The sequence below is a fragment of the Crassostrea angulata genome, chromosome 3 (genome assembly GCF_025612915.1).
Source record: "Crassostrea angulata isolate pt1a10 chromosome 3, ASM2561291v2, whole genome shotgun sequence".
Taxonomy (NCBI): Eukaryota; Metazoa; Mollusca; class Bivalvia; order Ostreida; family Ostreidae; genus Magallana; species Magallana angulata.
The window spans coordinates 2,526,594-2,554,353 of record NC_069113.1 but is presented as its reverse complement, the minus strand read 5'-3'; the positions used below and the strand labels follow the sequence as shown (position 1 = coordinate 2,554,353).

The following is a 27,760-nucleotide window of genomic DNA, read 5'->3' as shown; positions in this document are numbered from 1 at the left end:
TTTCCAATAATCACTTCCGTTCGTCCGTTTCCGGCCCATAGACAAAAAAATTAGTTTCAACAAGATCTGAGATTTGGCAGTCAGTGTTGATTTTACGTCGTATCTTATAAAACAAATCGAACAGAAGACCTACTTGTTAATCGTAAGTATGTGTAGTTTAAACGTTTATTTTATAAAAGAGGCAACCATTCAATTTTTCAAGACAGATGTTAAAATCCAAAACACATAAACGTGTATTCAAACGTTATTTATTATTACCACCATAAACTTGATTATCAGTTTCGAAAAAGTAATACATACTCAGTATAAATGTTATATAATGCAAGGATGCTGCTAACTGGCGTATCAGAAAGAAGTGGTTAATTGGTTTTTCTTTCTCTATAATGCAAAATGGAAATTATGGCATATATTTATTATGCTTTAATACTTGTTAATTGGGGAGAACTGACTCTAGTTTTCAATAATATGAACATTTTACCTCACTGAATTTTGCCAATCAGCACCATTGTTCTATTTCAGTGTTATTTGATATTTGGTATAATCGACGAGAGTGACTCCTATAATTCCGGAATTGGAATAATAATATATTCAAGCTGTGTAAGCCCCTTGATTGTGTAAGCTTACATTTTGTGTCAAGTAAAGGGAGCATGTCCACATTTTCGTTTTCAGTTTGCATAAGGCGTATTTATTGGTGTATGAAAAACAAAAGAATTTCGGTTTTGGAAGCTCATTGAAATAACAGTTTAACAGGGAAAAGGTACACCGGTATTAAACATTCATAGTTGATTTTCATCTCACAATCTCATAACTGTGGGAGTGAAAACTATAATTAAATGAATAACAAAAAAAACGCACCTTGTTGAAATACTGGTATTGGTTAAATAGGAAGAGTAAAATAAACACATACTGCTGGTAGAGGGGCAGGGGGTAAAGCTCTTTATTAATTTCAGATGTAATTACATTCTCAAGAACTTAAAAATCCCGGGCACCCTTCCCGTCCTTTCTAGATTCTACAAATATTAAAACATAGAAAAAAGTTTGATCTTTAACCCAAAATATGTAAAAAAAAAAAAATGTAAAAATAGGAATCAAAGAAACGAACTAAATGCACCTAGCTAATAGCAAAGATCGTCCAAATGTGCTGCATAAATATCTTGTGATAGAAATTAGCTTTTTAAAGACTAGATACAAGTCTCCTCCTTCGAACTCAAATATGTTATATACTGGGTCTAATGAATAACACTCAAAGTATGGGACAATTCAATGTCATTCAATTACATATATGTAAATTTTCCAAGATAATTTCATTTATTCATTAATATTTTTACTTTGAGTATATTGTCATCTTTTCTTTAAATGTTGTTGATAAATTTTATAATAAAATTACAGAATTTGATAATTTTGTCCGTGAATTTTCTGTATTTTAGAGGCATTTTAACATGAATGCAATACTGGTTGTTACTATAAATAGAAACATCCTGTGCAAAAACAAACATCATATATCTTACATTAAATAGGTATCCATTAAAGCATTGATAAAGTTAAGTTTATTCTTGAGACTTGCTATCACAGCTTTTTTCAATATTTGCATGATTTTCTCGTAGCCATGCTTTTAACATAAATTACATATTATTTTGGTTAGTAGTCAAAAGTTTAAGTAAATATTTTTGTTTTATTTTACTTTTATTTGCTTACTGGAAATAGTTTTTCATATTTTACTAGAACCTACAGACCAAAAGAAACACATTTAGCAATGGAATATCCATTTTAAAACAACCTGAAAGAAATTAAAAATATTGGATGAGTTTCCAATTAAAAAATTGGACTTAGATGTACAACATACTATACATGTATTATGAATAAGAAATGTTAATGCTATAGGCATTTGTTACAGTCGAAAATTAAACATACCATGAGCCTCTATGTACTGCACACAATTTGCCGGTAATTTACAGTTCTGGAAAACAGATTCCAACAACTTTTCTTGTTGTTCACTAGAAGGAGATGTGATCGGTGTGTTTGTGTGGCCATCTTGATTTAGCCTCGTAAAAATTGTACCCCAAATCTTGTTTGAGTCACGTTTAGCCTAATGAAACAATAATTATCTCTTCATTTTTTTGGATTCAAACTTCATTTAGTATACGAGGGTTGTTCGGATATTATTGAGACATTTACTCTTATTTCCTTCGAGAAAAAAAGAAACCCTTGAAATTTCACCAAAACGTACACCAGGATAGAGTTAATCAATGTGAACAGTTTCGTGTCCATGGCATGATTAAATCATGCTAAACTAACCATCTTCCCTTCGTCCAGTGACCTGGCGCAACCGCAAACTTACCGCAACCATCATTTTAACGCTTTTCATCGATCCTATGTTTTGAACACCTAACAAACAAAGGGATATTAGAATTATTTCTTCATTTCTCATCTTTTGTTTACATTACAAGATGTCAACATTCACATATTCTCTCCATTCTTGATTTTTGTGAAAAAAATCGGGTTATTTCTAACCGAAAGTCAAATAACTGTGAAATGTCTCCTACAGGCATTCTGTGTACATGTACATATTTTAGAACTGTTGAAATCATTTAGTGTGCGAAAAGTACTTGATATTTAGTCGCTTTGTTTGAATTCTAGCTGAACAATTAATAAAAGAAGACTATAAACTGAAGCCATCAATCCCTTGCCATCGTATATCTTTTGTTTAGGCAATTGGGTGCCCCGAAAAGGTTTTTTCCGAAATTTCCACCAATTTGATGTATATACGTTGCGCCGCCTTGACGTCAAATTCAATATACCGTCGTTGTCAGATTTCTATTCCTCGGTAAATATATCTGTACCATATCCGTATTTCAACTCTTGATCAAAAGTTAGTCACAATAAATAGCAAAATGAACATATATGATCTGATTTTTTTAGTATGAGCTGTAAGTTTGCGGACACTTAGATAGACGATGTTTTAGTTTTATTATTCTCCGAGTTTATGCTTGCGCCGGGTACCCCGACCACCGATTTGTTTATCTACCGTTGTAAACAAAATATTAAACATTTTATAAATATTACTTTGTTTAATTATTTGTTAAGGTTTCTTAAATGTTCATGCCAATTTTCACCCTAATTCGTCACTTAGGAATTGAAATATCCACGTTGTCTCAATAATTTCCGAACATCCCTAGTATTTGGTCAGAATAAGGAAATTGTATAAAGTATATTACATCTGATAGCCGCTTCATTATAACAATGCCACATCCTTCTCCTCTTGCGTATCCATCTGCTTTTTCTGAGAATGTGTGACATTTTCCGGTTGGTGATGCCATTCTTGCTGACGATAAGGTTACAAAAACTGACGGGTCAAGGATGAAACTGACACCACCAGCAATTGCCATTGATATTTCTCCTGGAAAAATGAAATATAATGAAGAGATTTTACTTCTTTAATTCCTTCATATTTAGGGTTTTATTTTTTTGTCATAAATTTATAAATGAACACACCAACATACCATTTTTCAGTGCCTGAGAAGCTATGTGAAATGCTACTAAAGACGAAGAGCATGCAGTGTTAATTGTTATAGCAGGACCCAGCAGATTGTAGACGTATGCAACTCTTGCTGACAGAATACTGGAGTCGGTGCCCGTCACCGTAGTGTTTGTAGATTCGTGTCTTGCTGACCGTAAGACACAATCCCAGTCGTGATTCATAACACCTACAAAAGGACAATAACTAAACGCTTAAGGCATTTTATGGAAACATCAAAAACAACCCGTGACAAATTGAATGTACTGATAGACGGGATTTATCTTAAAATAATTACAAAGTGTAAACTGCTAGATATTGTGTGTATTTTCTTTAAGGTGTCTTTGTTTTGTTGTTGTCTTTTTTTTTTGTCTACGTTTTGTCTACGTTTTATTGTATTTTGTATAAAAGATTACTACAGTCTGTCCAAAGTTGTTGTGTCTAGCTGTCACAAATGGACTATTTTTTATCAGAATACTGACGGTGTCAGATTTTCGTAGAGATTTGTCGTATAATGGGGAGGGGGTGCTAGTCGAACACTAGTTGATATTTTTTGTTATATTGCGTGTCTTTAAATCCTTTTACGAGGCCGAAACCAATTATTTTTTCCTAGATATTGTGATAAAATCTCTTGCATCTTTTATAAAAACAAAGTTATAGCGTTTAGTTACGGCTGCGTGAATATAAAAGAGGCAAAAAGCCATGCATGTGAAAACTGTTAATTATATGTAGTAAATGAACCTGAATAAAAAAAATAATTTGAAAGTTATTTAATGTTTTAAATATAACAATTGTCTCGTGATGCTTACACATAATTGAGATTTAAATATCATGCAACTCAAACATCTCTTGTTCAGCAATTAAAATTAAATGATTACCTTGTTTTCTCTAATTTGTCTATGTCTTTCGAATGGCAATGCTAACATACCTATGTAAATTCCCGTTTCCGAACCCGCTATTTTTTCTTTTGAAATCCCGGCATCTTCCAATGCCATATGCACTGACTCCAGAACAAAATGCTGCTGAGGGTCAACTTGTTCAGCCTCTTTGTCACTGATACCAAAGAATCGATTGTCCCATTCATCGTGTCTGAATAGAAAAAATCTTGATATTGTTTTAGACAGTAATATCTGTACCAAATGTCTGCTCCTAAAAAAATTATCTTTTAACACTTTTGGTTAAAAAGGCCACGTGCTATTTCTGGTATTTTTTTTTTAAATTATGATTTTCAAAAGGATGAGATTCGATTGCATAATACACATGACTGGCCCTTTATGTACAATCTGGAGTTGAACCTTTGCATGTAAAATTTGAATTGATCAATAATCTTTACATTTCATGTCATAGAACGTATGGTCTATCTAATTATAACAAAAAAAAAAAAAAAAAAAAAAAAAAAAAAAATAGCGTCTCTCTCTCCCCCGGCGGTTTTCAGCGTTAGATTTGATTTTGAGTGTCAACATCATCATCGGATAAAATTGTTACCAAGCTCTTAGGCGTTTAGGTGATGTACATGTACATTTATGTTTTCAATATGCACAATAGGATTATAATTAACATGCATAAAACTTTCTTTTGTGGTGATCAGCTTCTAAAGGAATTCATAGTGAGCTCTAATTGGATTATAATTATGAGGTTGACCTATATATGTAAGCATAATGCATGTAGTAGCACAATATTATGAGACACTGGTATATATTTGTAATACTCACACTTTCTAAATAAGTAATTTCCCTTCTCCAGAATACCAGAATACTGTATCATCTTTTAACAGTAAATAAGCTAATCACCGTTACCTTCTTATCGCATTTGTACAGTTTCTGTCATTTTAATTGCAAATGTTATTTTGTCAGCCTTTCACTATTGAGTAGTTAAGCAGGTCTTAAAACATTATTGCACATCTATAGGACTGCCCCTATAATGATAATATAGAGATGAAGTAGCAACTGCATAGGTTGTAGGAGGAGTTCTAGGAACCTTACTTTATTGACAAAAAACCGTCATTTTGTGTTCCCACCGAATTAAGAATTTAGAAACCTAATCACACATCAAAATGACACCATAATTACATGTATATTCTAGTAGATAATTTTACTAATGCAAAATGTTGACATTTTTTAAAACAGACTTTTCTTTAAAATTTAAAAACGTCAATTTTTAGCTACTAAAGGCCCTCCAGGACAAAATCAAAATTTCCCAAACCTTATTTCGCATCTAAAGAACATCCTAAACATATTCTAAGAGATGATTTGTCTACTGTTGAAAATGTTAGAGAATTCGAGAAACCAGATATTTTTTCTGAAAAAAAAACGTCAATCATTTAATCCACAGGGCTACGAGAAAATTTTTGAGACCATTTTACAAAACAACATGACAGAAAGCAGGGATGGGGTAATTGAAAAAAGTATTTGTAATTGAGTGTAATTAATTACATTTTTCAAAGTAATTGAAAGTAATTGGTAATTGAGTCTGTCTTCAATTACAAGTAATTGAATGTATTTAAATACATTCCAAAAATATTGTGTACTTTCAATTACTTTTCAATTACATCTCAATTACTTTTCTGCAAGTTTAAGATATAATTAAGGTGTCTTATAATGATAAATAGATTTTATACATGTTTGGCATGGACTTTTGTTTATACAATAATTAAATGTCCCATAATGATTCATATGTTTATACAGTATGACACACTGCCCAGAGCAATAGGTAAATATCTTTATTTTGTGGAGGTGTGAACTCCTCCAATACCCAAGAACCCCAATTGATTTTAGACTGAACTGAACTGAACTGATTTTAAACTCAAGGGAATCAAAATATCTCATTCTTGTGAATTATAGCAATTATTATTTATATACTGATATGCTGTACTGCCAAAAGTTGTTCTTTCTCAATAAACATAGTTTTAATATGTGTATAAAAATTAATTCACTATAGAAAAAATATTATTCAGAACCAAAAATGAACTCAATGGTACTTAATGAATTTGATGTTAAAGAAAATTTTCAAGAAATCTGATCTGAACTGAACTATACAACCTCTAAAAAAATAACCGTACATAAAGACCTGTCTATCTTAATGTCGTTAATATATGTATATGTTCTCAAGATTTAAAAATATAAAACAAGTAATTGAAATGTAATTTATTACATTTATCAAAGTAATTGAGAGTAATTAATTACATTTAAAAAAATCAATGTAATTGTAATTGCAAGTAATTGATAAAATTGTCAATGTATTTGAAAGTAATTAATTACTTTTCAAAGTAATTGACCCCAACTCTGACAGTAAGACTTAAGAATCTCCGCCCATATAAATACGTAGACGTCCAATTTTAAGAGATATGTTCATTCTGCATAGAGACAGAAACTTATTTTGCAATTAATTGTTGGGATAAAGCAAATTATAGCATTTAGACATGCAACTGAGAGAAAAGTCATAAAAGTTTTTTTTTCCTTTATAGATAAAATGCATAAAAATGGAAAGTGCAGACAGAATTAAGCTGCGAAAAAATCCTTAACTTAAGAATAGTTCGAATAACTTCCATGTAATATAATTCACATTAAAATATATAAAACTGTCTTGCACAAATTTTAAAAATTTAAGAATTTTACAAACAATTTGACATCACAGATTGAATATACTTTAAGTCGTTGGGCTGGAAGCAATTAATAGGGCTTAAGAACAAAGTACACACACTCGGTTTCAATTTCAGTAGACAGTGAAGAAGAATGGGCTGTGATGAATGAGTGTGAATCTGAAGAGGACCACTTTTATGAGGTCATCGTCACTTATGAAGGGTATACTGAAGCTGCTCATAGCCATGACAACGTTAAATTGGGGAGCAGCATAACTCTCATTGAACATCATCGTATACAGTCAGAGACCACACCATTGAGACTCATGAGATGAATAATGTCTCGGTGCAAGACATCGGGTTGTTGGGAAACACTCAGCTTGATACCGACCCTGTAGAGTTCCATGAATCAGGATCAATCTCCTCGGAAGATGAATCAGCAAAGGATCCTGCAACTGGCAGACTGCATTTTCCCGCGACATGGCATTGAGGAATTGATCCCTGAACCTGCATTGCTAGTGGTCCTATATATTTTTTTTAATGTTCACAACATTGTGTATCTACATAGACATTTTTTATTTTGATGCATAAACACATGACTGCTTATGTATATTCACTTTATAAAATTTTAATTGCGTGGACCCTGAGGTCCACGCAGAAAATATATAAGCGAGGTTAAACCGGATGCTATGGGGAAAATTCAGCCTGCGCATGAGCTAGCCTGGTTCCTGTGCGTAATGGGTAGCTAAGGGAACCAGGCTACATGTAGCACACGTTTATCTGAATCAGGATCGGGATTCCGTGCCATATGCACACAAGTTCAAAGGCGCTGTAATTGTAAAGTTGTCGGTAAACAGTACAGAAACAAAGTATTCCTTTTAAAGAAATGATTGGCATGTGATATGAACTATCAGTATTATGAAACAAGTTAAAGTTATGTCGAAACTACAACATGCATCAATTAGCATAATTTGCAATGTTTTGTTGTTTTCCGAATACACATGTAACTTAACTTTTCTTCTATAGTAGGCGAGGCTAGAGAACTTCCCGATAAAATTTTTTAATCATTTAAGTATGATTGAATAATTATGTCACTGTATAAAAGTTTAAATCTCAGGAAAAATGCATTAAAATATGAATTTTTTAATATACACATAGCTGTCACTGCATATAGTTAAATAAGTAGTGCGAATCGTAATGTGAGCGCAAATAGTAGAATTCACCGAATACCTGATACTATACATGCAAACTTCATTCATAGATTGATCATAATTATTTTAGAAGTATGAATCCTTTAAATTCTGAGATAAAAAGTCAGGGCTATACATACATGTATACGTAATACAACGTACAAATTTAGTGGTTAAAAGCAGAGGGCTAGAGTCGGTGGAATCACTGATAATCTTAAGGCTTTCACGTTTTCGTTGGAAACACATGCAAATAGTCCACGTATTGTAGTCGTTTTTTAAAGGACAGCAACTTGTGTAAGATATAAATGTGTGTGTTTTCGGAACACATGTTTGTGCGAGTTTGGGAGAGATTTGAATGGTAAATATTTTGTTATTCAACATTGATAGGTTGAATTTCATTTATGATACATTGAATCTATATGCAAGCACAATTTATGTCGAAAGGTTGTTTAATGGTGAGTAACAGTGTGTCTGCTTTGATTTTAAAAATATCTGATGTAAGTGCGGAGCAAATGCCATATATATAAAATGTAAGTGTTGCCTGCTTACTTATTAAACATTATTCTGATAATTGCAATTGTTAACAGTTTTGTATGCGCGTGTATAATACTTCATAATCCTGTTAAAAGATGCTGCAGAGAATAGAAAAAATGGACCGCAGACACAAAAACTTATTTAACAAACATATGTCGACATGACATGCATACAAATTAGAACTGTGAATAAAAACGTGTAAATGTGGACAGAGAAACACATATAATGTCAAAGCTTCAAAACCTTAAAGCGATCCATCACGGGAAATTAACTTGCAGTGTGTCAGCAGAGGTAAGGGACATTGCGACTATGTGTTATAGATCATATTTGTTCAGACATATTAAAAAAAGAATGTAGAAAATACAGAGGGTATTGTTCAGTCACAGTTAAAAATACAATTGACACCCCTCCACAACTTATGCCATTAAATAAAAATGCCTTTTCTTTTGCAGGTTCCATGAACAAAAACTGTAAGCACCAAGTATTGATAAGCCCTCTTCAAAATAACTTTTCAGTATTCCTCTAAGAAAAATGCTAGTGTTATTCTAAAATCCCCTGATACCAATAAAAAGCAAAAAGGATAGAAAAAAAACATATGTGCCAACTTCAGTGAAGACAAATCTGAAACACAAATGTGGCTTTCCGTTCCTCAGAACTTGATTAACTGCTGCTTCCAGTCATAACATCATTAGACAATAAAAGTATACAAACCGCAGTTATATTAATTATTGAATTCTTCTGTAACAATAATAAAAGAAAATGCACAAAAAGCAATTCAAAATGTAATAAACAGAGAGTGTCGTAGCATTATGCATAATGTGCTTAATCGCGCCTCAACCATATTGGTCATCTAATATTTTTCAAAGAATGATTTTTTTTTTTTTAAATAATACTCATTTTCTGTATATGAGACAATTCACATAAGTTGTATATATAGTGTACACATTTCAAACACAGGTGTTTAAAAGACCTTTTTTGTGATTCTTTATTTTGATTTTTAGATGATGCCTCATTCATATGATATACCTATGAATATTCTGTGTGTTGAAAAGCATTTTTCATACATGTATCATATGATTCTCCTATGAAACACTACCTTTTTATGAACCTGAAAGAAAATTGGAAAATGAAATATGGTTCCCTAAACGGCACCAACAATAAATAATTGTAGTAATACGTTTGTAAAAAAAAAGTTCAGTCATTTAAATCTTTAAAAGAATTTTATTCTTTTAAAGATATATATTTATTGTATCTGCATTATCTTGCACACATCGAACACCTGTGTCATACATACAGAGTGCCTGGCGTCTGCATGTAATTGTAGACCCTGGTTGCAATAAATCCAACAAAGCAGATAAGTGATGTGATTTTAAATCCAATAAAGAAACGATGCAACACTATTTTTTTTAGATAGGTTTTTGTCAAAACACTTCGATTTCTTAAGTCCATAATGTCACTTTATGATATGATAAAGTGTGTGGCTTGCACATGTGCGATGTTATACAAAGATCGGGGATTTGTTAAAAAAAATAATTATGTGTGCCTGGATTTTAATCTGCTTGTATCGTCTTTTATGGGAAATTCATTGCTAGTGCAGTGGTTATCATATTGTTTTTAATCAAAACGCGGTTTTACGATTCGTTCTATTCTATGTAACGTGGTTAATAAAAATATCTGAATGCAGTAAACCATAAATAAAGAGAAATAATGAATATTTATGAATTCATATCAGCTTTATAAGTGTGTTGAAGTTAAAAGTGATATGTTTTCTGCAATAAATTTATCCCTCATATTTGACTGAATATAAATTATATATCCTGACGACGGTTTTTTTTACTTAAAAGATTAACGAATGTCTTGTCATCATGTTTTCCCGATTCAAAACTAAAACAATAGGTCAATATGTTGAGTCGGTTACGTGAGCAACCCACTTTGTTCAAGGAAAGTGATGTGTCAAAGATAAGGTATTCCAGGTCTCACTTTTCAAACAAAGATACTCCTTATTTTATTCAGTGCATAAACTATTGCATCCTTAGTTATACTTTAAAAACAACATTGATTATTGAATTTAATTTTTGGTTGGTAATTTTTATTATAGAAATTATTTAATTAAAAATTAATTATAATAGTGATTATAAAGAAAAGGTACGTATTTAGTGTCACCATTAAGATTGCGCGAAAGTTTTGCGTTGAAATGTGTTAGGTGGTCATGCATGGTAAAACATTTTTTGAGTTTGTCATTCGATCGATTTATGATGACCGCGATCTTGACCTCCTTGTAACGGAATTTGGCGATCACAGGGCGTGGTCCTTTCCCATCTCCCCCAGGAATCCGATGAATCGCAAGAACATCCGAGGGGTCAAGGTCCATCTCCACTGCCTCCTTGAGAATTGTACACAATTTACTTCTGAGGTTTTCGTTTTTCTCCTCGGCCCAATTTAGAAATTTAATATTGGCTTTCTGCGAGTATTGTTGATTTTGATTGTCGAGGGTCATTGCAGATTGTGCCGCAGATTCGCATTGTTTGAGCTTGTCGTTGAGAAATCTCAGTTCACTGCGCTGGACGAACAAGGACGCCGCCACAAATTCGATATTCTGGATAATGTTTATGAAGGACTAAAACGGCACTAGTACACTTTTTTGATAGACAGCGGAGTGGAATCTGGATGCCTCGGGATCGGTCAACGGTTTTCAGATCGGGATCGCTATCTCAATTTCGGTCAATTGTAGTTCCATATATACTTCAGAATTATTTTTTTCCTTGACTGCATTTTTACATTTTCCTTTACTCAGTTTTAAAATTTGTTGTATCACTGAGTAGGATATTTCATGTATTTTGTTAGGTGATGATTTTTTTTCACAGGGACTACTTCTTTCAGGGCTCATGCAGCAGCTTCCTGGGGAGTGTGCAGTCTGTTTACATACAAATGGAAAACACGTGGTTTTGAGGGTAGACCTGTTTGGAGTTAGATATTTTGAGAAAATGCAGTATCGCTTGCCCTTTTTATGATGTTAGCTGATGAGATAGGTAACAAATAACATTTCCTCCGAATATTTTGTCATGAAAAATACAAACTGATTTTTAAGAATTTTTTCCCCTCTATAGTGTTATATAGTGAAAACAATTACCGGTGTGATACCTTGAAGGGCTGTGTGTCAAATTGAAAAAATGCATGCAGGTGCCAGTTTTCAGTATTTTATGTCAAATCTTGTTAACAGAAATTAGTGTCTGTAGTCTGAAGATAGAAAAATGCTTTTAAAATTTTGTAATGAAAAAAATATGAAAAATGATGATTTTTGGTGTGGAAAACATGTAATTTTTAATATATAATAATAAAAACCTTTAAAACTGGATGATATGAAGTCACTGGAGCTTAGAATATTGGTTTCTGTGCTCTAGATGCTGTAAAAGTGTGCAGATCAATTGTCGCAGTCATATTTGATGCCCTCAGACTTTCTCGTAAGAGCACGCAGCGACTAGTTTTTCATCGAAAGACCAATTTTGAGTTTACGTGCAAGTCTCAGAATTAAGCGACAAGTACGAAACATTGCGAAGAAGAACATGAACAGTCTATCGAAGGATTATTTTGACAAAAACTTTAATTTTTTTGATTTCTGCTCACCTTATGTGAGTTTTAATTTCATTTCCTACATAGTCCTGATTCAAGGAATTAAGGGATTTGGGCAAATATGTGCTATGTTTATGTTTATTTTACACTGAATTACCCATTTGTAATAGTTTGAGGCAAAAACATGCTTTAACACCATTTACAAGATCACACAGATGCATATTTTGTGTAGAAAAGAGGTTTCATGCATTTAGTTGAGAAGGTCATTATGAGTCAAGTATATATAATATCATCATGATTGAGCTTTTCATGGTTTTCATCCTTAAAAAACTGATGAATTTCAGTTTACCAGAAAATGTTTTTATGCATTATAGCCAGAAAATCAGTTTCTTCCCACATTTTAATGGGAGTTCCTTATTTACAAAATACAAATACTGATATTTATGTTTGAATGACCTAAGATATTGAAACATTAGTCATTGTTAAAATGTTTAGAAGGAGATATTACTATTTTTTATATGGTAACCTCAGCACACCTGTCCTATTCTAAGTAATGAAAATCAAAATTTGAAAGAAATCATATCATGTAACATGTATGGGTACAATATAGATGCCCCACCCTTATCCACAACTATGGGGGTTGGTATGATTCTTTTTTTTAGTATTGTGATATGGCATGCACTTATGTGATTTCTCTTGTAAATATGCATCAGAAATGCATTGCCTTATTGAATTACTTCATGTATATGCTTATTGCTCTTGCTGTAAATTATCTAACATGTGTCAATCATCATTGATCTGTAATTCTCTTCAAATTCTATAGGGATGACCTGATGAGGGGTATAATTAAGTGTGTCCAATTGAAATTTCATGGCTACTTTTGCTCTACAGATAGAATGTTACATAAATCACAGAATGAAGTTGCATCCCAGTTGTTTCTTTTACATTTCTTATCATCAAAGCAAGATTTATGGTTGTCAGAGCAGATCTGAGCTCCATTACACGCTGATATCATTTGGGCTGTCCTGTGTTACCATGCTGCTTTTAGATAAAAGTGAGTATGGCAGTGTGTAGACAAGTAAACCGGCTTTACCTGATATATAAATTTACCAGATACAGATTTCATTTTTGACCTGATAATTCACAATATAGTTATGAAATGTGTGAACAATAGGGGTAAATTTCTTCTTTGTTATGCAATGATTGCATAATGAAGTGACTCTAATGAAATATTTTTGTTTTGATGTAAAGAAAAATGTATATGCTCTGATTTGGTACCAAGATGATTTTGTATCTTGTTGTTTTAAGGATGAAAATTGGCTTCAGGTCATGCCTGGTGTGAGGCTCCAAATGTGTTTCATCTGTGCTATTTTCTTCAGTCTGAGTAAGGGAGATAAATCTTCAATAGCTAATGAAATATTGGGAGCTTGGGGACAGGGTTTTAGGGATTTGGTGACAGTTGATTGGGAATTCTCAGGTGCAAATTTGAAAGGGATCTGACATCTTTGGAGTCTCTTGAACTTTCTGTTTATGCATGTGTGTATCTGTGAGTGTGCGTGTTTCTCCCTTTATAAGTGTTCTTAATGGTAGGATGCTTAGTTTCTTGTGTGTGTGTAATATTTTTGGGTATGGTTGGATCAGAAAATTTGGTAATGGTAAGTGGTTATTTGCTTCTCGCCTGTAATTTTTAAATACTTTCTTTGTTCTTGCCTGTGTTGCTTTTGTTATTTTCTATTTAAAACGTCAATATGATGTCGTCTGACAATATTTTAATAGCTACGGTGAACTGTCAGGGGCTCGCCACACCATCAAAACGTAAAGATGTTCTTAACTACTATAAACAAAAACATTATTCTATCATTTGCTTACAAGATACTCATTTTATTTCTGAACGTGAACAGTTTATAGAAACACAGTGGGGATATAAATGTGTGTTTAATTCATATTCATCTAACTCAAGAGAGATCTGTATACTTTTCAACAACAACTTCGAGTTTAAAATTCATAGAGTGAAAAACGACTGTGAAGGTAATTTGTTGGCTTTGGACATGACAATTGAGGACCACAAGGTTACTCTCATTAATATATACAGTCCTAATATTGACAACCCTGAGTTTTATGAAAATGTAAGAAGTATCTTCCTTGAATGTGATAATGAATATTTTATTTTATGTGGGGACTTTAATTTTGCATTGAACCCCACGCAGGATACTTATAACTACTGTAGTGTTAACAATCCAAAGGCTCGAAGTAAAGTCCTGGAAATAATGGAGGACTTATGCCTCATAGATTACTATAGAGTCCTAAATCCTGAAAAAATTTATACATGGCGGAAAAAAATCCTCTAAAACAAGGTCGCCTTGATTATTTTCTCATTTCTGGCAGCTTAACAAATCTGGTTGAAAACTGCACTATCAAACCTGGATACAGGTCTGATCATTCTATTATTTTGCTCGAGCTTAAATTTAATCCCTTCCGGAGAGGGCGTGTTCTTTGGAAATTTAATAATTATTTACTTACAGATAAAGACTACGTTCAAAAGGTAAAAAATGTGTTAGTAATCAATATTTAGAGAATGCTTTCCAAAATTAGATGCTAAGGAATTGCAATACATTGAAGGCCCATTAATCAAAACAGAAGTATTAAACTTTCTTAAAAAAATGAAGAATGATAAAAGTCCTGGACCGAATGGTTTCTCTAGCGAGTTTTTGAAATTTTTTTGGAAAGACTTGGGTTCCTTTATAATACGGGCAATAAATAACTCATATGAATTGTTTAACTTTTCAGAAACCAATAAATTAGGAATTATTACCTGTATTCCCAAAGAAGGAAAACCTAAGCAATATTTAAAAAATTGGCGCCCAATAAGTCTATTAAATGTTGTCTACAAATTAGCCTCTGGATGTATAGCTGAACGATTAAAAAAAGTCCTAGACAAACTAATCAGTAGTGACCAAACAGGATTTTTAAAGGGGAGATTCATAGGAGAAAATATTAGACTAGTGTATGATTTAATGAACTATACTGAACAAAACCAAATACCAGGATTATTAATGTTGATAGACTTTGAAAAAGCATTTGATTCCATATCTTGGAATTTTATTTACCAGACCCTTGATCTATTTAATTTTGGTGATTCAATTAAATATACACTATAGTGGAATCAAGTCATGTGTTATTCAAAATGGGATAGCGTCAGATTTTTTTTACCCTCAAAGGGGCTGTAGACAAGGTGACCCAATTTCACCATATCTTTTTCTTTTATGCGCAGAAGTTTTAGGGATTCTTATAAGAAATAACAAAATTATTAAAGGTATAATTATAGAAGGAGAAGAATATAAACTTTCACAGATTCGTAGTCTCCTCACATCAAAATCCAAGTGGGTTAATTTATTAGAAGCTCAAATAAAAATAAAAATAAATGACTTATGGATAAAGGGCTCGGATTATGTACTTAAACACAGTAAAAGTATAGGTAACAAATTTTGGTCAGAGGTGTTCCTAAGTTACATAAAAATAAGCGAGATAATCTCCCAAAACACCGATCCACTTTTTGAACTCATATGGTATAACCCAAGGGTAAAGATAAACAAGGAAAGTATATTTTTGAGAAGTTTTTTTAATGCTGGTTTTGTTTGCATCATTGACCTTTTTGATATAGATGGTGACTTTAGAAGTTTTGAATCTTTTATTGAACTTGGTATTAAGACTAACTTTGTTGAATATAATGGTCTAAAAAAGAGTATATTAAAACGAATAGGTGAATGCAATATAAAAGAAATTAAACCAACAGTTGGACCATATATCCCAAATACATTAGCCATATTCTACAAAAATAGAAAAGGATGTAAAGATATGTATAATATATTGATAAGGGAAAAGAGGGTCCAAAATAAAGCAAAACTAAAATGGGAAGAGAATGACACAATATTTAATGAGAATGATTGGTATAAAATATATGAATTTCCTTTTAAGACAACCCAAGAATCTAAATTCCATTGGTTACAATTCCAAATTTTACACAGGATATTACCAACAAATTATTACTTGCATAAGCTTAAACTTATTGAATCCCCTAAATGTTCTTTTTGTAAACAAGTTTCTGAAACAATCAGTCATCTTTTTGTAGAATGCCCATTTGTAAAAGAACTATGGAGTGACATTAAAGAGTTATTTTTAAGAAACTACAGGGTGTCCCTAATGTTTGATAAGCAAAGTATACTTTTTGGTAAATATAAAAACTATGATATGTATAGAATACAAAACCTGTTAAGTTATATTGTAAAACAGTATGTTTTCACTTGTAGACTTAAAACTTACCCAACTTTAAATGTGTTGGAACTCAAAAGGAAAATTGAAAACAGGCTTCTTGTGGAAAATATTTACTTTTAAAGAACCGTGAATTTGAAAAATTTGAGAGACACTTGGAGAATATTATTGAAAGAATTAAGCAAGTCTTTACTATATCCCCAACTATTTGTTAAAAGAATGTATGATGCTTTTTTAAAATATCTAAATAAATCTTTTTGATAAGCAAACCCTGATAGACAGCTATGCCGCAAAGCAACCATTGCCCCGTCAGCTTTTTTCTCTCCGCCTTCTTTTCACTCATAAATAAACATATGTACATGTACGTGCTAAATATTATATTCATGCTGTTGTTTGTGTATATTATAATCACATATTGGAAAATCCTTAAATTTAGAGCTGTCAATTTATAAGTTGGTGTGCATGTTATATTTTTTATTTGCTTTTCTTCTTATGTTTCTTTTTTTTGTGTTTATATGCATATTATTTCACTCAATGTTTTCTGTCCTTTCTCACCCCCACTAAAAACATAAAAAACAAACTTTCACACCATTGTGAACTATCATATTTCTATTCTTGCATGTATATTGTATGTAAAAAAAATGTTGAGATTCCAAAAGAAATGTAGTATGTAATAAAGCTGTGAAAGTCATGAATAAAAACATAAATAAAAATAAAAAAAAAATATTTAGAGAATGCAGAGAGTAAATATTTCCAATGTAAAAATAACAGTGATGAAAGTTTATTTCTTGAGGTATTACTGATGGAAATACGGGGATATACTATGAATCTCATATTCTTCATATATCAAAAAAAGAAAAAGACCAAAAAGAAAAAACACTATTGCAAGAAATTGAGGATTTAGAATCGGATGCTTTCATGGCACTATATATGAACAAACAGAAATTTTAGATGAAGTTAAGACATATAATGAAACTCTGTATAAAAGTGCAGATTCAAGTTTAGTTAATATAAATTAAGAAGAAATGTTCTTGAATTCTAATACTCCTAAAATAGATACAAATAAGTCCAAAGGTCTGGAGAAAGACATTGAGGAAGGAGAAGTTCTTAACGTATTAAAGCACATGAAGAATAATAAGTCCCCTGGTAGAGATGGGTATACTGCAGAATTTTTTCATTTTTTTTGGAGTGATATTAGAAATTATGTTGTTAGAGCTATTAACTGTATTTTTCTTAAAAAAGAGCCTCCTATCTCTCAAAGACTTGGAATAATTTCATGTTTGCCAAAAGGGGACAAACCAAGACAGTTTCCAGTTTTTTTTTGTGAAAAGGGCTACTGGAGACCAATAACCCTTTGAAATGTTCTCTACAAGATCATATCTGGTTGCCTTAGTTTTAGAATCAAGCAAGTTTTGGACATTATTATTTCAAATACACAATCTGGTTTCATAAAAGGTAGATACAAAGGGGAAAATACTCGCTTTGTTTATGATCTGATGTCGTACACAGAGCTACATGAAATTCCAGGGCTTTTGATCCTCATTGATTTCGAAAAAGCCTTTGACTCTATGTCATGGTCGTTTATTTATAAAGTTTTGAATAATTTTGGGTTGGAGAAAATATTATCCAGTGGATAAAAATTTTAAACACAAATTTCCGTGCCTGCATTTTACAAAGTGGTTTTTTATCAGAACAATTTGACATACAAAGGGGTTGTAGACAAGGAGATCCTGTTGCTCCATATTTATTCATTATTTGTGCAGAAATCCTTTCAATTCTTATAAAGTAAAACAATGATATTAAGGGCATTTTTGTTCATAATAAAGAACATAAAATATCACAGTATGCAGACGACACTTTGTTAGCCCTTGATGGTTCACCAAAATCCTTGTTCGAAGCATTAGAAACTATAGATATTTACTCCAGCTTTTCGGGACTTAAAATAAATACATCTTAGACAAAAATTGTGTGGATTGGTTCAAAAAAATATTCTGATCAAGTGTTTCATCATACCAGATGGAAATTAGACTGGGAATCTACATCTTTTAATTTATTAGGTTTCCAATTTTCCATTGAACTTTCTGAAATTGTTGAAATTAATTTTGGTATTCAGATTCCAAAAATCGTTGCACTTATGGAACAATGGAAAAGAAGAATTCTTACTCCAATTGGTCGTGTAACTGTCATTAAGAGTTTGTTGATTCCAAAACTAAATCATTTATTTATATCGCTTCCTACTCCCAAAAAGGAGATTATATCATTTATATACAAAGCTATTTTTGAGTTTCTATGGAAATCCAAAACAGACAAAGTAAAAGGTCTCTTATAACACAAGACTACTTGTCAGATGGTATGAAAATGGTAGATGTTAGAAGTTTTATTACATCACTTAAATGTACATGGATTAAAAGGTTAACTTGTTCACATAAACCGTAGATGGATATTTTCTATGCTCTCAAAGGAGATGATATTTTACAGAAATTGAATGATTTTGGAGATAGTTTTGTGTTTGATTGTTTGTTAAAAGAAAATAGCGCCTTTTGGAAAGATGTTTTGATTGCTTGGTCATGTTATATGAAATCTTTTACTTACTCTCCCCATTTTAAAAACAAATTTCATTTTATTCCACTGTGGTATAACTCATATATAAAAGTGAACAACAAACCAGTTTTTTTTTAAATCCTGATATGAAAAGGGAATAAAGGTTGTGCAAGATTTTTCTGATTATGATTGTAATCTTTTAGACTTTGGAGTTCTTAAAAACACATACAATCTATCTGACAGTTGTGTGATGCAATACAATAGCATTGTTACAGCTATTTGAAAATATTTGAAATCATTGTTAATAGATAGGTCTTCTTTCAAAAGACTTCATAAGCTATATGTACCTTTATTTTTTGAACCTCTCATATCTTCTGAAAAATGTTCAAAAATCTTTTATAATTTTTTGAATAAAAATGAGCCTATTCCAACCTCAATCAGCAAGTGGGAGGCAGAGCTTATGCCATATGGAGTAGACACAATATAAGTGCAAGATGTTTTTAAAATTTGTTATAAAACCACTAGTGATTCTTCTGCCCAGTGGTTACAATTTCGAATCTTGCATAGAATTGTTCCTGTTGGAAAATACCTTAAGAAAATTAATATTAAAACTTCTGATAGTTGTGGTTTTTGTATGGAAAATGTTGAAACAATAATACATGTTTTCATTGCTTGTGATAAAGTACAACCACTCTGGAGTGATTTAAGTCTTCATATATACAGAAAGACCGCTGAAAGAGTTGGTTTTAATGTTTCGAATGTTATTCTTGGTGAGCTACCATTGTCAAAGAATAACAGGGTTATAAACTTCATAATTCTTTATCTTAAACAATATATTTTTATATCCTAAATGCAAAATAAAATGCCAAATTGTCTTGGATTACTCAGTCATTTAAGAATAAAATATCATGTAGAAAAATATGCTGCTACCCAAAATCAAAAGCTGCGCAATTTTGAAAAATTGTGGCTTACATGGAAAAACATTTTAGATTGGTTTATGATATTATGATTATTACTATTCGTATTGTTATTTGTTATTAGGGCTTTTCGACTTTCGGTCGAAAAGACCTATTGTTTTTGTTCTGTTTTATTATTAGGGCTTTTCGACTTTCGGTCGAAAAGACCTATTGTTTTTGTCTTTTTTTATTATTATTTTCTCGACAGTTTTTTTGTCAACGATTTCTATAAAACTGGAAGGTATATAGATACAATTATGCAACGGTCTTACAGCAAATATATCAGTCTATGGAATGTAATGTTTTGAACTTCCGGTTCCGGTACTTCCGGTTTATATAAGGAAAATTGTAAAAATTGAACGAAACTCAATATTTTAATTAGTTTTTGAATTAGAACGTTCAGCTTTTGGAATTAGATACATCTTGTCTTGTTGTACAAAATTGTAAGCGTGGACAACTTTCTATATCTTATCGTTTTTGAGATATTAAATCCTAAACTTTAGAAAAGGGGGGATGAAAAACCAAAAAATTCAAATGACCTTTAAAAATTTAAATTATACCTTACCATTGTTAAGATAGAAGTAGTAAACGTACATTCCGAGTTTCATTGACATATATTGACTACTTCTGGTTTTATAGGTCGATGAAAATCACCTATGGGAGTTTCAATGTTAAACAAAAATCACGCGTCGTTCGTTTTCTCAAAAAGTGTTCAAGTTAACATTACAATATTTCAGATGTATAATGGTAAACACAATGCGCAGACCGGAAAAGTTTTTGGGTAGACAATTTGAGAAAATTAGGTGTCTGTAGGGGCCAACGTACAAAACAGCACTTTAGCTGTAACTTCTTTACCTTTCATCCAATTTTAAAAAATCTTTTCAGTTTATTGTTAGAAATAAAGAGTACAATCTTAAAATTATGGTCCGAGGGGCCACTTTTTGACTCCTTCCAGGGGTTTGGAAGGCCCGAAGATCATCACTTGTTTAAATTTCAAAATGTTTTTTAGTAAGAGTTTATCTCGCTTTGCTGTAAGAATGTAGAGCACAAATATTATAAGCATACTAAGTTTTGTGTCTGAGAAATGAATACTTACTTTTAATTGATTTTTTGAAAAAAATGTCGTCTGGAAATTAGAAGTGTAGCATCTTGTAAAGTTCTGGAATTTCTTTTCACATTGCACTAATCATAAGTTACTATCTAAGCAACTGGGGATACCAAGGCGTTTAGAACACTTGGAAATAAATCAGAGATTAATTTCTTTTTGAACATTTAATTAAAAAGGGGTAATGGGGCTGTCGAAAAGCCCTTACTTTTTGTTGAAGACAAAAAAAGTTCTAGTTATTATTCTTCTCGACAAAGTTTCGTCAGCGATTTTTTGAAAACGGAACCCAAAATTAAAAATTTAATGTTAGATTCTTTTAGCAATTGTTTAGTTCTCCCGTATGTCCTTTTTTGGACTTCCGGTCTGTATACTTCCGGTTTACACATGCAAAAAACAAAATATTAAAAAGACCTTTGTATCTATTTTATTTTTTGATTATAAACTATGAAATTTTGGATTTAGATACTTGTAAGCGACAACTGTTGCTGTTTTCGAGATATTAGACTTCAAACTAGGAAAAAAGGGGATTAAAAAAAATAAAAATTGAAATAACCACCAAATGAGGAATGGGAAATTTTCAAACTGTCATAATTATCATATATTTAAAGATTCGTTTGAAACCATTGAGAACTTCCGGTTTTATAAGTTGATTAAAAATCGTCTATGGGTGCTTTAATGTTAAACTGAATTCACGCGTGCCACGTTTTCTCAAAAAATATTTTCATATTTAATTTTTATAATGAAGGACCAAATACGCAGACCGGAAAAGGTTTAAGGATTAAAATTTTGAAAAATAAGGGATCTAGAGGGGTCAAAGTTGAAAACAGCCCTTTAGCTGTATCGGATTTTTTAAATCTTTTCAGTTTATTATTCAGAATAAAGAGTTCTATTTTAAAATTATGGTCCGAGGGGCCACTTTTGGACTCCTTATAGGGGTTGAGAAGGCTAAAAGATAAAAACCTTTTTAAATTTCAAAAAATTATTTAGTTAGAGTTATCTCGCTTTGCTCTAAGAATGCAGAGCATAAATACTATATGCATACCAAGTTTTGTGTCTAAGAAATGAATACTTACTTTTAATTGATTTTTTGAAAAAAATGTCGTCTGGAAATTAGAAGTGTAGCATCTTGCAAAGTTCTGGAGTTATCTTTCTTTTCACATTGCACTACCTTTTAATTCATATCTAAGCATCTGGTTATACCAAGGCGTTCAGAAATTTTGGAAATAGATTCGAGATAATTTTTGTAGACATTTTTAATTAAAAAAAAAAAGATAATGGGGCTGTCGAAAAGCCCTTACTTTTTGTTGCAGACGAAAAAAGTTCTAGTTTATTTTTAATTTTTTGGGGGTTTTTTTGGAAGCAAAGTAACCATTTACCACTAATATTGAAGAATGTATGTTAATATACTTGTGTGTGAGTAAGTATGCATGTGTATATAATTAATAAAAACTGAATTTATTAATGTCAACATTAGTATTAGTATGTATGGAACAAAAACAAAAAAATTATTAAAAAAAAAAAAGAAAAAAAAAAAAAAAAAAAAAGAAGAAGAAGTATTAAGTGTCATTTTGTATGTGTCTAGCATTTATATTTCTTAAACGGTATTTGATTTTTTTTATTCTTTTACAATTGATAAACTTTTAAATCAATTTTATTAAAGAATATAACAAGAAGATTGATTTGGTTTCAATGTTCATAAATCAAGTATCAAGGTCATGCAAATTGCATGAGATAACATAAAACCAAAACCTTCTTTTTGAATCAACGTGACAATTTTAACACTAAAATAATAAATCAATCAAATTACAAACATATGCATACTGCTTTAAATTTTAAAGTTTTTAAGTTTAACGAAATGTAAAAAGATATTGTAAATTTGCATTTTTTCAATTAAGAAGCCTAATTGTTTGCAATGAGGAAGACTGTGCTCAATGGTTGGAGCAATATTATTGCCTGACGTCATGACGTCAGGCATATCTAAGGTTTAAAAGTTGCAATTTCCGAAACAGTGCAGACAATGGGACAAGCAATATTATGATATTTCACAAAAAAAGATTAACCGATGCATGTTTAAGATGTCAACATTTACGTTCATAATTGATGGAAATGTTATATTGCATGTAATAACAACAGCGAGCAAGAGTTTTCAAGTAAAAAGGACGGTCGCCACGTAGAGCACGTGTGTAATCCTGATTTAAAAATAGATCAGCATTCCACCATATTTGAATGGTGAAAAAGGGGGGGGGGGTCATCGCGATCGCAACAAGTTGTAACATATCATCTATTACGGAACAATGTAAGAAATAATTGATGTTGGATTATATTTATTAAAGGAAAGTCATCAGTTTGGATGAAAACAAATATATATTCATACAGCTGGAATGTTTACTGGAGGAACTAAATCGCCAAAGCGGAGTGTGACCCGATTTTCGTTTAGTTGGGCGATTTCATTAATCTTGAAAAGGGAACATAACTCGCGTGTCTTACTAAATGTACATTACTACATTTAACAATTACTAATAAAGTGTGTTTCTTAATTCGATAGATTTTTTCCAAAACATCCGATCCAAAGTATAATAATCATATATGTAGCTGTTACAAAACAAATTTACCCCCCCCCCTCCCCCTTCCATAGATCTCTGGATAAGTTCATTCGTTGCGTGAACGGTAAAGCAGGATTTCGCACCAAAATGTCTCATTTATAGTTTTTGCGCGTCGATTAGTTGCCGAGTCTGTTGGGATCATGCAAATACACCAGAGCACACCATGTGTTTACATCACAGGCACGTAGCATCGGGGATTGGAGTGAAGGAGGCTGCTTACCCCTCCCCTCTTTTTTTGACAGCTGGCACTTTTCTTAACTTTATAGGATAAATAGAAATATCATGGATTTGCCCCCCCCCCCCCTCCACTTTTTAGGAGCATGCAATAAAGAAACTGCAAATAAGGAATTCTAATTGAATTGAAGTTACAGTTAGGGTTTTTTCATGAATTTGAGAATTCATCCTTTTTTAATTGCTTGTCAAATATGATTTTAATGAAGCTGCCCACATACATTCAAAACAATAGTTACGTGTTTTTACCCTCTCATATTTCATAAGGTTGGAAGTTTTAAAAAATGCCTTTCAGTTGATTTTGCAAAAAATACAATTAGAAAAAAACGCCTATTTACTCTTCAGCTTTCAAACTTACATGTACTTATATGATATATGTACATTCCTAAAAATTTGAATCAATTTTATAAATGAATTTCAAGTGATATATATGTACATGTTCTAGATCGAAGAAAAGACTAACCTTTTTTAATTGCTTGTCAAGATGATTTTAATGAAGCTGTCCACACACAGTCAAAAACAATACGTATTGAATTGTGTACCCTCTCATATTTCATAAGGTTGGAAGTTTTAAAAAATGCCTTTCAATTGATTTTGCAATAAATACATTATGAAAAAACCGACTATTTACTCTCCAGCTTTCAAACTTACATGTATTTATATGACATTTAACATTTCGTCTTAAATCTGCATGTTCCATTTATAAATTTATGATCAGCAGCGAAAATTAAAATTCATTTCTGATAAGATAGCCTAAATGTTACATGCATGCTTCCATTGAATAATTTTGTTTAGTCAGGCAAGCTTTGGGGAAAGCCATTACTTGAGGATTTTATTACATTTACCTGGGAAGTAAGCATCACAATATATACTAGCAATGAAATAAACTTGAATTTACGTAAAGAGTAAATATACTTACCAGTAACATATTTAGAGTATTTATAGAAATTAAGATTTGTCAAATATAGATTAAATAGAATTAGATTATTCGTTTCTTGAACGCGCGATTTTAGTTTTGATGAAAAAACTTTCAAGAACGGGGTTACCAAGTATGCAGATAAACATCATGGCGGAAAGTGTAGGGCAGTTTAATCAACCTCGGATAGATAACTTGGATCGGAAAATTAATATTTGTAACAAACTTTATGCAGGGATTATTTGTTTCTTGAACGCGCGATTTTCGTTTCGATGGAAAGAACTTTCTAGAACGGGGTTACCAAGTACGCGGGTTACTAATAAATATCATGACGGAAAGTTTAGATAAATTTAATCACACCTCGAGCAGATAACTTGGATCGTACACTTTTGGTTTCAATATAAATATGTGTAACAAACTGAATTTAGAGATAATTTGTTTCTTGAACGCCTAATTTTCGTTTTGATGGAAAGAACTTTAAAACGGGGTTACCAAGTATGCGGGTTACTAATAAATATCATGACGGAAGTGTTGGGCAATTTAATCACACCTCGGGTAGATAACTTGGATCGGACATATTTGGTTTCAATATTCATATTTGTAACAAACTGTATTTAGAGATAATTCGTTTCTTGAATGCGCAATTTTCGTTTTGATGGAAAGAACTTTCTAGAACGGGGTTACCAAGTGCGCGGGTTACTAATAAACATCATGGCGGAAGTGTTGGGCAATTTAATCACACCTCGGGTAGATAACTTGGATCGGACATATTTGGTTTCAATATTCATATTTGTAACAAGCTGTATTTAGAGATAATTCGTTTCTTGAATGCGCAATTTTCGTTTTGATGGAAAGAACTTTCTAGAACGGGGTTACCAAGTGCGCGGGTTACTAATAAACATCATGGAGGAAGTGTTGGACAATTTTATCACACCTCGGGTAGATAACTTGGATCGGACATATTTGGTTTCAATTTTTATATTTATAAAAAATGTATGTAAAACAAACAGTCAAAAGCCGAATATGTTTGTCATTTTTAAGGCTGCGACAACAACAAGAACTTAGGTCATATACATGTTTAATCAATTTAAGTTTGCTCGTCTTCTAAATTTCATACCAGTTGCCTTTTTCAAACATTTTAAAACAATTTTGAAGAACATTCGGACACACTAAATGCAAAAAATGTATATAAAAAATCTGCTTAACACACAAACGCTATAAATGTGAAAAGTATTATTTACCGCGCATGTGCGGGCTATCATCTAGTTACAAGAATGAATCTAATATAGTTGGTTATTATAGTGCATCTCGTAGAAAGATATTTTGAAGGAAAAACTTGTCATCAAAACATAAAAATTTGAAACCGTTTAGCAAATTAAGCTTAATCGTTTTGCCATAAAAATATCTGGGCATTTCAAAATTTATACGAAAATCATAATAGAAAGGTGAATGATAATGACGATATTATAGCAAAATTATGGTTTGCAAAATGTAAAGAATGTCAAACACTTAAACTCAAGTCCTACCGGACCAAAAAGCTGATATGAATGCCAATTCTTAAACAATGTAATTAACCTTTCTTGACCACACAAGGCAGTTAGGTGCCTTCTAATTTCCTTTGAAATTTAAGCTAATTCCCAATTTATTTAGAGTAAATTAGAGTTATTATGAACATAAAAATTTAAGAAAAGACTTTGCCGATATCACCCTGAATACAGCTGACCGTCGGGTTTAAACATTTAAGAATACTATGATTAATGATAATACATAAATTACTAAATTTAACATCAAGAAAAAGTACAACATACGATGTAAAAAAAAAAAACAATTTAAAACAGTTAATTTTGTAATAAAATATGCATGAAACGCTCAAATATCAACACATTAGTGATGAACTTGAAGTGTTATTTTATAATATGATTTTACCGTTTTATTAAACCAGCTTTCCTCACGTACGTCTTGTGTGGATGATCAGGGTTTGCATCAAAGAAAGCGTCCACATCAAACCTTTCCGGCGGAATTTCCTGAACATGGTCCTCTCCATTTTTCAGAACATTCCAGAACTCCTCTATATTTTCAGCACCAGGAAACATACAACCAATACCAACAATGGCAATATCATTTTCTTCATTCATTGTTTAAAAACATGAAATAAAAGACTCTCATGTCAAATGTTTCTCTAGAAAGGAACTGAATTGCAATCGCATGACCAGTTAGAAAATCGTTAAGTTATTCTGTATAAAAAGTTTCCTGAAACTTTGATTGGATATCAGCGTGGTACAACTTAGCCCCGCCTCTTAGAAATCAAAGTACTGAAAATATTTAAAGATGTGTACTCAAGACCATTTTTTTTTTTTTTTTTTTTTTTTTTTACAATTTTGTGGAAATAATAATGAAAAATAAAATATTTTGCAGCGTAATTGTGTTGGAAAGGTGGGAGTTTATTTAAAAAATTGCTATGAGCTACCGGGATCGCTTCGACATAACTTATACTGAAAAAATTAAACGTATACATGGTTGTATTGACACGATTTGCATCGCACTATCATAAAAGTGGTTCTAAAATCGCAGAACATAAACAATTTTTTTTTTATATTTCTTAAATTTTTAAGTTGATCACCGTGTCTTTCCTGGCTGAACAGCCTAATCAAAATTAAATATAACAATAAATAACGTCTTACATAAACAAGCTTACTAATTTTTTTTACCACTACTACCTTTGCATGAACCACTTCTAAGCTTTTGGATTTTTAT

The 27,760-nt window shown here is 31.7% G+C and overlaps 1 protein-coding gene across 1 annotated transcript; it reads right to left on the bottom strand.

The window, feature by feature from the left end:
- Positions 1-1,888: 1,888 nt before the first annotated feature.
- On the bottom strand, positions 1,889-27,141 carry LOC128175583 (phenolphthiocerol/phthiocerol polyketide synthase subunit C-like). The gene is made up of 5 exons (XM_052841334.1): positions 26,933-27,141; positions 4,443-4,603; positions 3,501-3,704; positions 3,216-3,397; positions 1,889-2,086 (listed from the first exon to the last, which is right to left on the bottom strand). The coding sequence occupies exons 1-5, from the start codon at positions 27,139-27,141 to the stop codon at positions 1,889-1,891; spliced, it is 954 nt and encodes a 317-aa protein (XP_052697294.1).
- Positions 27,142-27,760: the final 619 nt, after the last annotated feature.